General features: G+C 35.8%; 1 protein-coding gene across 8 annotated transcripts in view; it reads right to left on the reverse strand.

The window, feature by feature from the left end:
- Positions 1–13,125, reverse strand: part of ATRNL1 (attractin like 1) — a 451,738-nt gene that overhangs the window by 387,247 nt on the left and 51,366 nt on the right. For all 8 annotated transcript variants that reach the window (XR_007889398.1, XM_051618375.1, XM_051618376.1 and 5 more), the window contains 2 exons: positions 6,441–6,696; positions 679–862 (listed from right to left, as the gene is read on the reverse strand). Coding sequence is in view for 7 of the 8 variants with exons in the window: in XM_051618375.1 (XP_051474335.1) it covers positions 679–862; positions 6,441–6,696 (440 nt within the window). In the remaining variant the exon portion in view is untranslated. The remainder of the gene's footprint in view (positions 1–678; positions 863–6,440; positions 6,697–13,125) is intronic.

Here is a 13,125-nt window from a genome sequence, read left to right on the forward strand (position 1 = left end):
CAATGTGCATCAGCAGTAAATTCATATCATGTAGGAACAGTACACATGCACTATTTCTGCATGATGATTATGCCTGGATAGGTGAACTTTTTCTTAATTTCTAGAACATGTGCAAAGCTTCCTCACTGCCATTCCTGCAGTACTGCTCTCTACTACTACCTTAAAGGAGGTTGCAACGAGGTGGGGATCCGTCCATTCAATAAAGTTACAAGTGATAGGACAAGAGGAAATGGACTGAAGTTGAGCAAGAGAAGGTGTAGACTGGACGTTATAAAGAATTTTTTCACTGAAAGAGCTACCAGGCATTGGAAAAGGCTGTCCAGGGCAGTGGTGGAGTCATCATCCCTGGACACATTTAAGAGTCATACAGTCATAAGGGATATGGTTCTGCTAAGGACTCGTCAGGTGTTACGGTAATGGTTAGAATGATCTTGAAGGTCCTTTCCAGCCAAGGTACTTGTGTGATTCTGTGGTATGTAGCTCCATTAATCCACCAGATAAAGGCTAATTCCCCACCACAGATCTTCCATTTTATTGAAGAGAACGTACTGTTGTGCAGCATGCAAAGAACACAGGGCCATCTATGTCACTTTACTAGAACATTGCTCAGCCTTGTACTCCATATTTTCTTTTTCAGTAACAGATAGCTTAGTTTCTTGCGTTACAAATCCCACTTACCACGTCCGAGTATTGACCTCATATCTGTAAAGATCATCCACCAATCCATATTTATTGCCAGGTAATGCTTTGTATCCACCATGGACATAAACAGATTTTGTCAGTTCATCGTAGACACTAGTATGGCCATATCCCCCTTGCACAATTGCTCCTTTTGTTTCTGGTACAAGCCAAGAATTAGACCCTGCAATAGATGCACAAAAGACACAGATGTAAGGCTTAGTCTTGCTAACACACAATACTAGGAGTGTTAAGTGTATAAAAATTATTTTCACTATAATTCTAAATACAGCAAAACTAGGGACGTGTTAAGTAATTTTACAACAAGCTATCAAAATATCTACAATTGGTTAATGTCACTAAACTATTATTGGCTATTCTTAATTAAATCACAACTACATCTTTGTTGCAGGTGCCAGGCAGCATCTCATACCTTCCCATGTGTGAGTTCAGCACACCCACACAAAATAAAGGAAAACAAACAAACAAACCTTTTGGAAAATGTGACATTAAGGGCTACAGTCAACTCTCAACCCTAACTTCATCCCTCCAGAGATGGCTGATGAGAATTCAGAGCTCCAGCTACATCAGACGCATTAAGAACACCTGCATTCAATCATGGGAAAACTCTTTGAAGAAGCCTGGCAGAAATTGAGCTGCTGGGGCTCTTCAGAAGTGTGCAACACAGGGTAGCTCGAAGTACACACAAATACAGGTAGGTACTTTGCTAGTAAATCATAAAATTATTGAGCTAAAATCAGTTTCTAACCAGTGTTTCTTAGTTAAATAACTACAAATATACCTACTCAGTTGCTGAAAACTCACAAAAGGGTAATTTGATAGCAGCTCATTAAACTGGCAGTTAAATCCACATTTTACATCACATCATTAATAACTGTAAAGAGACACCAGATAAAGCCATTCACAATAACTGTTATGACTGAATAAAACACAATTGAAAACTATGTTACCATAGCCATAAAAAAGAGAGGTTAAGTGACTTCTTGTTGCCTGTGGCCCTGAAATTTCCTTTTTTTCCCCTCCATCTTTCCAGCTGATGACAAAAGCAAAAGGAAAAAAAAAGGCAAAAGGCACAAAAAAGGGCAAAAAAAAAGGTGAAAAAAAAAAAAAAACAACCAAAAAAACAAAAAACAAACCAAAGGCAAGCCTGGAGGTATTTCCTGTAGAATCCAGCCTATTCAAAAGAGCACATCATGCTTAATCAGCCAGTTCCACAGGTGTGAAATGGAATAAATAAATCACTGGAAGATCTTCCTGTCAGAAGAACAGGAAGTGTGGACAAGGACTTCCAAAATTGAGTAGTCTTCTAATTCTTAAACTAAACAGGCTGCCATTTTAAAGTTATCTACCAAGGCTGGCACACAACACCATACACCTTACTTCATCTGAAAGTTAGTTTAAATTCCATGTCAATTTTCATCTGATATTATATAGGTAGTTTAAGATCACTTCTTTATCCTCTGTATTTTTATGTTCAGTGAAAAGACTTGTGACTTTCAGTTATTACTGTTGCTATTCTATTTTCATTATATGGTTTCCAGGCACTGCCTCTATAAACAAGTTACATTTTTATTCACTAAAGAGTGCACAGTCTTTATATGTAGTGCAATGCTACTAGTAACTGCAACTCTAAATACAAACATCAAGTTTGTACCAAGAATACTGTTTTTCACATACATATTGCCTAGCCAACAAATAGATTTACATGATAGACTTATGTAAGAGGGTTGTTGAGGAGTCAACCAGCAGATACACGTGTCTTTTACCAACAACATTTTCATTTTCTTCATTTTATTAGTCATCAATCCTGAAGATTAGTATATATGATTTTCAGGGAAAATTATTTCCCAGATTTCAACTTCTAAGTTTAACAGCATAAAAATAAGGTCAAATTAATTTTGAAAGAAAGCACAAAAAAGAAAATCATTCTAATAGAAGCTTCTACTTTCATTCATAATTTTTCATCAACACGTGGGCAATCTTCCAGAGAATTCTACCATATAAGGTTTCTCTTGAATTGTTTAGGCAAGCCACTATGATAACTTCAGACAAATCTGCCAGATACTTAACAGCTGGACACAGTTACAGACTGCAATATTCTGGTCATCTTTGTCCAATAGAATCACACCATGTCCAGCTTTAGCACAACTATTTCCAGGAGACTGATCAAGTGAAAGAAAAAAAAAAGCCATCTACAAAAACATGTAAAGAGAGAAAGAAACTACAGCTGAGATACAAGCTGAACTCCTTAATTTAATGTACTGAGGCTGGGGTATGACTCCATTCCAAAATTCTGAGACACACAGCAAGTGCAACTGCAGGCCCAGTAGCAAGCTTTTTAAACAAAGGTTGTTAGATGTTACTAAAGTACAGCAACCACAGTGCTGACATTAAAGACCAGGGGAGTAAAGACAAGATCTGGAAAATTACAGACTTTAATCTTAACTCAGTAACATGCAAGGGTTTAAAACAAAGTTTTTTTTAAAGAAGGGATAAAGAAAAAAATACTGAAATAAGCATTTACATCACATTTACTTAAAAAACAATTATCTGCAGAAGGAAGTGTGACTATTCTCAGTACCTGGGCTCCAGACATGTCCTTACCATAGTGTCACAATGGGAAATCATTAAATAAACCATTATAGCAGAATAGGATTTGAGCACTCAACAAGAAGGGGCAATGAACAATGCTGAGAGACACTGGGATTACTAGGAAGGTTCCTGAAGGATCAAAGGGGTGCCATTCATGACACTCACAAATTTAATGTGCAATAATTGCATAAATTTAGACACTTTCAATGCACAGAAACAGCAGAAAAAAGAGCAAAATGAAGTGGATGATCTTGGGTCCTAGAAAAATGGATCAAAATTCAACAATAACTTGAAGATACTGTGTGCTGGGATTAGCAACATGAAATTCTATAAAATGGAAGCTCATCCATTGATAATGACTGAGAAGAATGAGTAGGAGCACTGGTTTCATCAGAGAAAGTCTACACGCAATTAATGACTTTCTCATGGGTGCAGTACAAATGTCATCTTGCTACATACCAAGTGATATGTTTCCCATAAATTAGGATTATTTAGCTAGGCAAAGGTGAAATCTCACCTAGAGTATCTCACAGGCTTTTCTAATTGCTCATGTTCAAGAGAGATTAACTCCTTGTGAAAAAGGTGCAGAGATGAACAATTAGAAGAGCAAAATAGTCAAGGTTGCCTTAATTAGGCTTGCAAAAAGGAGGATTGGTGTCTATGAAAAAAGAGGATTGCAGGAAAGGACACAAGCTGCTTAAATTAAAAAAAATAAATGTATCACCCAGAAAACAAGTGACTATAAACTGGCCACTGATAATGGTAGGCTATTAATTAGAAGATGCCTAGTCACTAAAATTATAACAAATTTTCCAAAGACACTGTAAACAAAACCCAAACTGTTTCAGATTTATCCTCATATTTTGGAAGGCATTACAAAATATGGTGCTTACACATTTAAAAAGCACTGATTTTGATGGCCAAGCTGATAAATTCCACCATTTCACTCACAGGAAGATAATCACATCCAAAAGATGTAACACCATTACATCATGAAAGAATGCAAAGCAAGAAAAATAAGAGATAAAAAAATAAATATTTTTCTTTTCAGTTCATTTCACTGTACAAAATTGATTAGGATGGTCAAATCAAGAAAAACTGCAAATTTGAGCAATAATACATCTATCAATCAAAATAGAATAATCAAAATAGCATTCTGAGATTGAGCTGCTCTAAAAAGATGTATAAAATAGATTTTTTTAACTGTGCACTAATAAACCCACTAAAATTTCCAAGGAAAGATAGATCAATTGACCAACACTAAACAACTTTTGAATAGATAAGAAGAACAAAATGTCCAAGAAGTACCTCAGTGTGCTACCTTCATTTCATTGCCATGAGAAAATTTAAAATTACTTTGAGCAACCATGAAGCTTACGCTAATTTACAAAAAAAAAAGAAACATTTTTAACCAAAAGCAACCTATAACCTACTTCTAAATTCATAAAAAATTCCATCTAAAAAGCAGTGATATGCTGCTAATCTAAACAAATCTCTGTCTTCTAAAAAATAAAATCAGAGAAGACTGATTCAGAAGTTTCTGAACAAAACACCATTATTGTATTCACCTTGGGATTCACACTAAGGTTCTTAGAAGGTTTATGAGGTATTGCTAACCTAAAGGGAAACAAATTTCCCTGGGGAGTTACCCAGAAAAGCTTTATGGTTCAAGTTAGTAAAATAATTCACATAATTCCCATACCAGGATTTATTGGCTTCTCAGAAGTCGTAAGTCTAGGTACAGCAAGAAAGGACAACAGGAAGCTCTTTTGTTTCTGCAACAACCACCATACCTTTGGAGCAGAAATTAATTTCTATGTTTTTACATGGTGAAAATCTGCCTACAAACCATGTCCAATTTTTCCAGAACTTATTTGACTTCGATAGAGATTGCTTTCTTTGGTAATCAGACAATGACAGAAATTTTCAGACCATGGAAACTTTTGATTCACATTTTGTTAGTGAGAACCATCTACCTATGTGAAAAGCTAGGCAATTCACTAATAATTAAAACTTCTTTAGATGTTTCTTGACCCAGACCCAATGGAAACAAGGGTCCTTAGCACCAGAATTCCATGTATCAGGTTAATCAAAGTTCATTAACAGACCTGGATCACTAGAGGTTTCAATTCATATGAGCCAGAGGGTAAGTTGCCTCTTTCTAAGCCTCTTTCTTTCAGTAGACATCTGGTAAAAGCTTGAAAAATAGCCTTCATTAGAACTAAAAGCCATGACTGATATAATTTAGAAAGAATAAAGCACTACAATTTGAAGTGTTAAGGTGAAGTATGTTTTAAAAGCAAGCAGAGAGGAAAAAAAAAAAATACTCTAATTTTTCTTTCCATAATGTCAGAAGCCCTCTTGAATAGCAGATTTTCTTTCTGATTCAGGTGGGCTCACAGCAATACTTCTATCACTTCCTATGTCTTTAGTTTGGATTCTAAGCCATTGAAGTCCCAAAAAACCTAAATTTATTCTTAGTTCAAACCACCATTTGGAATATTATGGTTAAAAATGATCCTACAGCTGCAAAACTGTAGATAAATGCTACAGCTGACACAGAATTCAGGAAAATTTGCTACAGAATTCATTGAACTTAAGGGGGGAGGGCAAGGAGGGAGATGCAATGAGCAAAGTGCAACATGATAATTGTCTGTGGCAGAAATGGTTCCGTTGCAGCCTGGGGACCACATTCTGCAAAGCCCTGCAGGGCCAATGATCCTTCAGCATGAGGAGTCACTGAAATCAATGGGTTTCCACACTAATACCCTATATTGTTACATGTTTATATTTGATGGAATTGAAGCATACTTTCTCTAACAAACTAAATTTCTCATTAGGATGTGATAAAATTATCATCTCTAAAAGGAGATATAAATACTTGAGAATGATTAAAACCCATATTAACTGCCAGAGAAATAAGTGCTTACTCCTACTCAAAGCTTATCACTATGGTATGAAAGGTTTGTGGGGTTTTATTCTTTGTTTGATCTACATACTTTGAAGGAAAAAAAAAAAGATAGTTTTATTTCTTTTGCAAAATACATCTTTTCTGACTGAAAACAGAAGTGTTTTTTCACTTTAAAAAAAAAAAAAACACAGGATTATTTTTTTCACAGTATATGATAAGTTATTTGGAAACAACTTACTGATGTAGTATTCTTGCACAATGCTTGTGTAACCATAAATGGCTGAATATCCAAAGATTATTATCATAACCACATCTCTGCTGTCCAGCTCTACTATGTGTGCTGAATGACCTTCCACAGCATACTGCTGCCCATGCACAAGGACTGCAGGAGTTCTGGGACTCCACGTTTGACTGTGTATGTTGAAAATCCACAGCTCATCAGTAACGTTGCCATTACTTGTTTCAATTTTGCCTCCATACATGTAGATGTCTTCCTGTAAACAGTGGAAGGGAGAGAAGAGAAAGCAAATAATGGATTACAAAAAAGTACCATCTGAACTGCATACTTCTGTGCTGCGTGGTATTTAAATCTTCACATTTAACTCATACTGCATTAACCAGCTCAAAATCAGGCACTAATACCTGACAACGATATTTAAACTAAACCAACAATGATGATAAGGAGACTATTTCTCTGAAAAATAAACCCAGTCAAGAAAATAACACCAAAGTGAATCTCAACCAGATTATTTCAAGCAGAAAACTTTGATTACATGGCTCTTCTAATTCACTCTGCAGCATTCTCTAAAAAAAAAAAAACAAACAAAAAAACACCGCAAAAAAAACAACACAGGAAAAAAAAAAAAAAACACAAAAAACAAACAAACACAACACACAAAACCTAAACAGAAAGGATTTTATTTTCTTAAGGAATAGTTCACAGAACCAAAATGTGATTTTCCAGACACTCAGACTATGGGAATTTCATTCTGTGAGAGAGCACGTACTCTCTTAATAGTAAAGTAACTTAAGTCCTGAGAAAATGCACAGTGAACAGAGCCCAAAGAAAAGGGACAATGTGTGAATAGCATCCTCTTGGGCACATTTGCTGACATGAATTCCCATAGAGGTGTACCTTGAGTTCTTTTAAAGGGATGCAGAAGAGATTTTTCCAGTCTTCATGAACCACATAGCTCAAAGAGCAATACCATCTGTTTCGATAAGTAATGAATGGTTTGCTTAAATATTGACAGAAAGCAAATCCTACTAAATCTCAGACTTCATCTAGAGTAGCAAACCAAGGCATACAAAGTCACAGAACAAATTCCAGCTTGTTGGCTTTACTACCTGAAGGACAGTTTATCCTAGGTAGAAAAAAAACCTGTCTTTGGTGCAAAGAATAGAGGCCATAGTTACGGTCCTTATAAGGCCACACCAGAAACGCTCACTCTGCATCCCATCCGCGTGGTGTTTGTAAGGTTGGCAGTTGATTTCTCCATAGAATTTAATATTCTAGGGTATAGTCTAAATTCAACTAGCTGTAAGCTTAGCATATTTGGCAAAGTTCTGCTTGGCATAGGATGCTGAGCCTCAGAAAAAGAGCCTAAAAGATAAACTACCTAATACAAGAAGTCAGATCAACCACGTGGAAATTTCAGACTTATTGTATGAGGAGCTGACAGGATCTAAACAGAAATGTAAACTGCATTCATACATGATGAACTCAAACTGGAAGGCACATAAAATACATATAATCAGTAAAATGACAGTCTATTTAATCCAGCAAAACAGAGGCCTGAGAGGATTATAATGCTGTCTATATACCTACGGTTGATGATAATCAAGAGAGTCTAAGGACCACATGAAAAAACTTCCTAATACTCAAAAGATTAATCAGTAAATGACTGACCAAGTTGTCTGACCTGTCTTCAAGAGCACACTTGTAATTTCTGCAAGTTTTTCAACTGTTTTTTCATTTGACATAGCTAAACAATTCCTGATTTGGAACTTAAATCACTCCTATGCAGTGGTAATCTGTGTTACTGCTTAGTTCGGACCACTAGCATTAGAAAAAGAGATGTTCACATCTTTTGTAGTAGGAATTTGTAGTAAGCTTTAATGTATACATCTGAACCCATTTATTTCCTATGACATAAAACAATATTTCAAAGAGTTTGGTAAAGACCCACAGAAGCTGTAAGGAGGCTGTGCACTGACTCAAAGGAATGGCTTGAACAAATACTCTTCTAAAAAGAATCCCGTATGACTCTACTGCCACGTAGATCTCAAAAGGCAAATCAGCATTGCTAACATAGTGGACTATTTATTTACTTTTAAATGCAGATCACAGAAAGTGAAAGCTAATTAGGGAGCTGAAGGAGTTGTGTAACATGATTTAAAAGAAAGATATACATTTCTGACACTGAAAGACACTATACAAAAAAAGGTGACCTAAGGAGCTGTGTGAACTTTGAAACGATTACTCAGACAGCTGACAGTAAGTCAGTCCTCCTCACAGTTCTGCTTAAATGATTCAAAGTTCAGATAAAAGAACACTTCTGCGAGAAGCAATCTTTATAAATGACACAGCAGATCCAGTACACAAGACTATTCATGGAGGAAAAAGACAGGGAAGTCATGACAACTGCTTTATCAACCACAAAAACAGATTTAACTGAGCTTTGCTCAGGACTATTTCTGAGATTAAGAAGTTCCTAGTGCTGCTGAAAAACACTTTAGAAGTTAGTGATGATGAGCTGAACATGGAGAAAAAGTCTCACAGACCAAAATTAGTGGAAGGAATACAGAATGAACAAATGTTCTATGCATATTTATACAGAACAATATGCTCTGCGCATGTAAAGGTGGACACTTAACTGGAAAGATTAAACAGCAAGAGACTGTAGGAAGGATACAAATGCAAACAGTTGTTGAGAGTCTAAATATTAGGAAAGAAAATTAGGAATCCCCTTACAAATTAATGCTACCTCTATTGCTTACTTATAAACTAAGTATAAATCAAGGTATATGCTAAAGGTGAGGCTTTTTGAGAGGCACAAAACACAAGACATAGAGTTTTGAGAGTGCTAGTACACAAAAACTGCTCACCTTGAAATGCAAGAAGCATCCTAGAAATTTGTTTATAACAACATAGTTTACCACAAAAGCAACGAGAATAAAAACAACAACAAAAAGTATAAAACAGAGTCCTTGTGGAATTAGTGAGGAAAAAGTGTCAAGCATCTGGCCGAGATGGAAGATGTTACAAATTGTACTCCTCAGCCTGGAGGAGGGACAAGACCAAGAGGCAGAGACTGTTCAAGGGACAGATAACAAAGTAACGGGGAGGTAAGCACCAAGAAGGTACAAGGCCTCCAACACACTCATATTTTAAAGTTTTGATACCACATGTCAAAAGCAACACTTTTAATCACAGCAGCAGATAGTTCAGGCGAATATTTATTCAATAAATTAACCCGTTCATTTCAGACATTCACATTAATAAAATTATCTAAGAAGTTACAAAAACCTTTAAAAAGTTTTTTCAATGTAAATTTCATATAAGCTAGTTTTTGCACAGTAGTTCTAACAAGACTTCAAATTCCTTCACAGAGGAACATTTCACAGGGAGAAAAAAAATTAATCTGGGCAAGGAAGTTACTCAGCAAGATCACCAAAGGAGCAAGTAAGAGCATCCACTTGTCTGATGAGTCCCAGTCCACAAACTACACTCAGGGTAATTCTTCTACATACTTCACATTGAATCCTGAACAAACAGATGGCCAAAATCATTAGTTCCTTTTGCCTTGGCCAGGCTCTCTTCCCTACATCACATCTCAATGTTAATATTGATTTTATATTCCATATAAACGCAGCAGCTCAAGACTTTTGTAGAACTTCTATATTTATTTTTTAGACTTTGCAATTTTTCTTTTTTCCTAAAAGAACAATGTTTATCAGCTTCTCTGACTGTACCTGGGAATACTACACTGTTATGCAAATCCTGCCTGCATTCCAAAAGAATCTTATCTGGTAGCTATCACCCAAAAAAAAAAAATTGTAAAGGAAATAATCCATTTCTAATGAATTGGAAGTAAATTAATCATGTAAAAATAACCACATAGTTTTCATTTTCTAATTCTTGACTGTACAATAGCTGCACAGAAAAGTTTATCTCTCAGAAATGAGTTTTGTGCCTTAATTCTTATATAGATCAAATCTGTTCCTGAAAATCTGGCCAAAGAAATGCTACTCACAAACCACATTAAGTCATTATCCATTTTCTTGACATAAGACTATCAATCTGGTTTCCTCCCTTAGACTGTACACATGTATTGTACACATGTATTGTGTACATGTGTACATGTGTGTCCTTCACTTTTATTTTTTTGTCTAAGAGTGTCCAGGAACTCTTTGTTCATCCCTGCAGGTCTTCTGGATTCTTGCCTGCCTTCCTCTTTCTTGGGATGCATTGCTCCTGGGTTTGGAGGAGGCAAACTTTGAATACTGACCAGCTTTCTTGGGCTTCTCTCTGGTCCAGGATTTTATGCCATGATATCCTACCAAGCAGATCCCTGAAGAGGTTGAAATCTGTTCTCCTGAAGTCCAGGGTAGCAAGCTTGCTGCAGACCCTCCTTGTCACCCTACAGACCCTGAATTCCACCATTTCATGGTCACTGCAGCCAACCCTGCCCTCAAGCTTAACATTGTCCACCAGGCCATTCTTTTCGGTAAGAGCAAGGTCCAGCATTCCGAGTGCTGTTCCAAATTATGCAAAACAGCCGAACAAAAATAGGCACCTAAGAGCACAGTAAAACAACTGATGAAAGATTTTTTTACTCACTCATATTAAAGTAGTTTTACTTTTTCTTTTGTTAATGTAAGCTTTTGATCAGACTAATAAAAAATACCAGAAGAGATATACAAACTAAACCTCAATACCAATTAATTTGGAAAAGGAATCAAAATAATTACCCTTTTTTAATAAAGCTTTAAAATTGCAACATTCATGAACCTCAAATGAGTCAAATTAAATTTGACTACATATAAAATGGTCTGCATACTAGAAAACATCTTTACTATTATTACTATTCCAACATGCCTGTTCGCTTCATTCCTATTGCCAATCTCAAAGGAAACAAATCTCAATGACTAGCCCTTCTTTCCAGTGTCTGGGGACTACAAGAAATGGTTTAATTACAAGGCTGAATTCTGTGACACACCCACAAGCTCACAACAACTAAACTCCCATCAATGACCATATACATACTTTGTGTGCAAGTCCCTTTCTGTTTTACTCCAGGGATCTCATATTTTTCACTTTACTGCCTAACTCACTATCTAGTCACTCTTTAGCAAAGTTGGATGTATCTACTTTAAAAACCTCACAAGCCATTTCCTTCCATCTCTTCATAACCCAATTTTTTATATTAATGATTTCAAGGTACATTGACATTTTTCAGTACTGAGATGCCAGGAACTATATCTAATCTTTGAGATACAGCAGAACCAATTGCTAACAGACACAGGTAGGACCTTTCCAATAACCAGTCTGAAGAGGCACTGACAGTGATACTATCTTAACAGTTTAGTTGGTCTAAAAGCAAGTACACTTTTTGTACCCTCTCCTCTATAAATGCATAAAAAGTCTTAGTCACTTGTTACAACTATACATCAGTGGGAGTCTTCTGATCTTTTTTCTTCAGAATAAAGAAGTATAGTACTTCAATTTTAACTAAAGAAGCTTTCTGAGGGAAATGGGCACAGTAACTTATTTCCTTCTCCACAGAGTCAATTATATAGCTTCAATTTACCTTGCACCACAATCAGGCAATACCAGCTTTCTGCTCTCACTCCAGTCTAGCACTAGGCTTTGAAATCTCAGGAGCTCAAGTCAAAAATTTAATCTAATTTCTTCTCTGTGGATATTTTTTCCCTTCTGTATAAAAGAAATGTTACACAACGACTAGTACACAGCTCACAACAAAGCTCAAAGCTGCCATCTCTAGGTTTTATGTTCTACTACTCATACTAAATTATTTTCCTGATTTTTGAAAGACTAAACATCTGAAAGGAAAAATATCACAAGTTTATCCCAACAAGTTAATTTAAGAACTTGATTCAAAAGGATGTACTTTTTCACTTCAAATTTCTTCCACTTACATGATCGGCTAAATTTTGGCCCATGCAATTTTTGATGTTTGACACAATCACTAGTATAAGCAACATATTTATTATTTTACAAGAATGGTGCTGTGTTCATTATTAGTGAATTCTAATTACGAATGAACAAGTGTCTTTGACAACAGCAATAGCTTCTTTACTACACAGTTGCTTGTGGCTTTTGTTAAGAAGAGTTACATTTCCTCCCCAAGATCCAAAAAAATTTCTGAATTAACATAGGTCTATTATATTTAATATTTGCTGGCAAAAGTATCTCTAAAATGGTTACCCTTTAGTCTGTAATGCCTCAAGAAAATACTAGCACTGTCAAATAAAAAGGTTAAATGAGATTTTAAGCCTTTATTCTGAACTGCTAAATGACACATTACTTGAACGCTTCTCAACTAAAAGGTCCACATTCTACAAAAATGGTAATAACCAAAGATTTTGGTCAGAAATATCTGACCTTTCAAAGAACAGATAATACATTAGTAATGAATCAGGGAACTGATGAGAAGAAAAGCAATTTTTGAGTTGATGTTGAGGTATGCATGACATCTAGTTCATATTACTACTGAAAAGCATCTCTATGATATTAACCATGTCACGTACAGATTCAATATCTCTGGGAGAGCAACTGATGCCAGGAAAAATAACACACATACCAAAAAAATCCACTTGCACCTACAATTCTGTTAAACTTCAAAAGGTGCACTACATAATAGAAAGATCAACCATCAAAAGAAACTAAAAGGCACAAC

Source organism: Apus apus, chromosome 4 (assembly GCF_020740795.1).
Source record: "Apus apus isolate bApuApu2 chromosome 4, bApuApu2.pri.cur, whole genome shotgun sequence".
NCBI classification, from domain to species: domain Eukaryota; kingdom Metazoa; phylum Chordata; class Aves; order Apodiformes; family Apodidae; genus Apus; species Apus apus.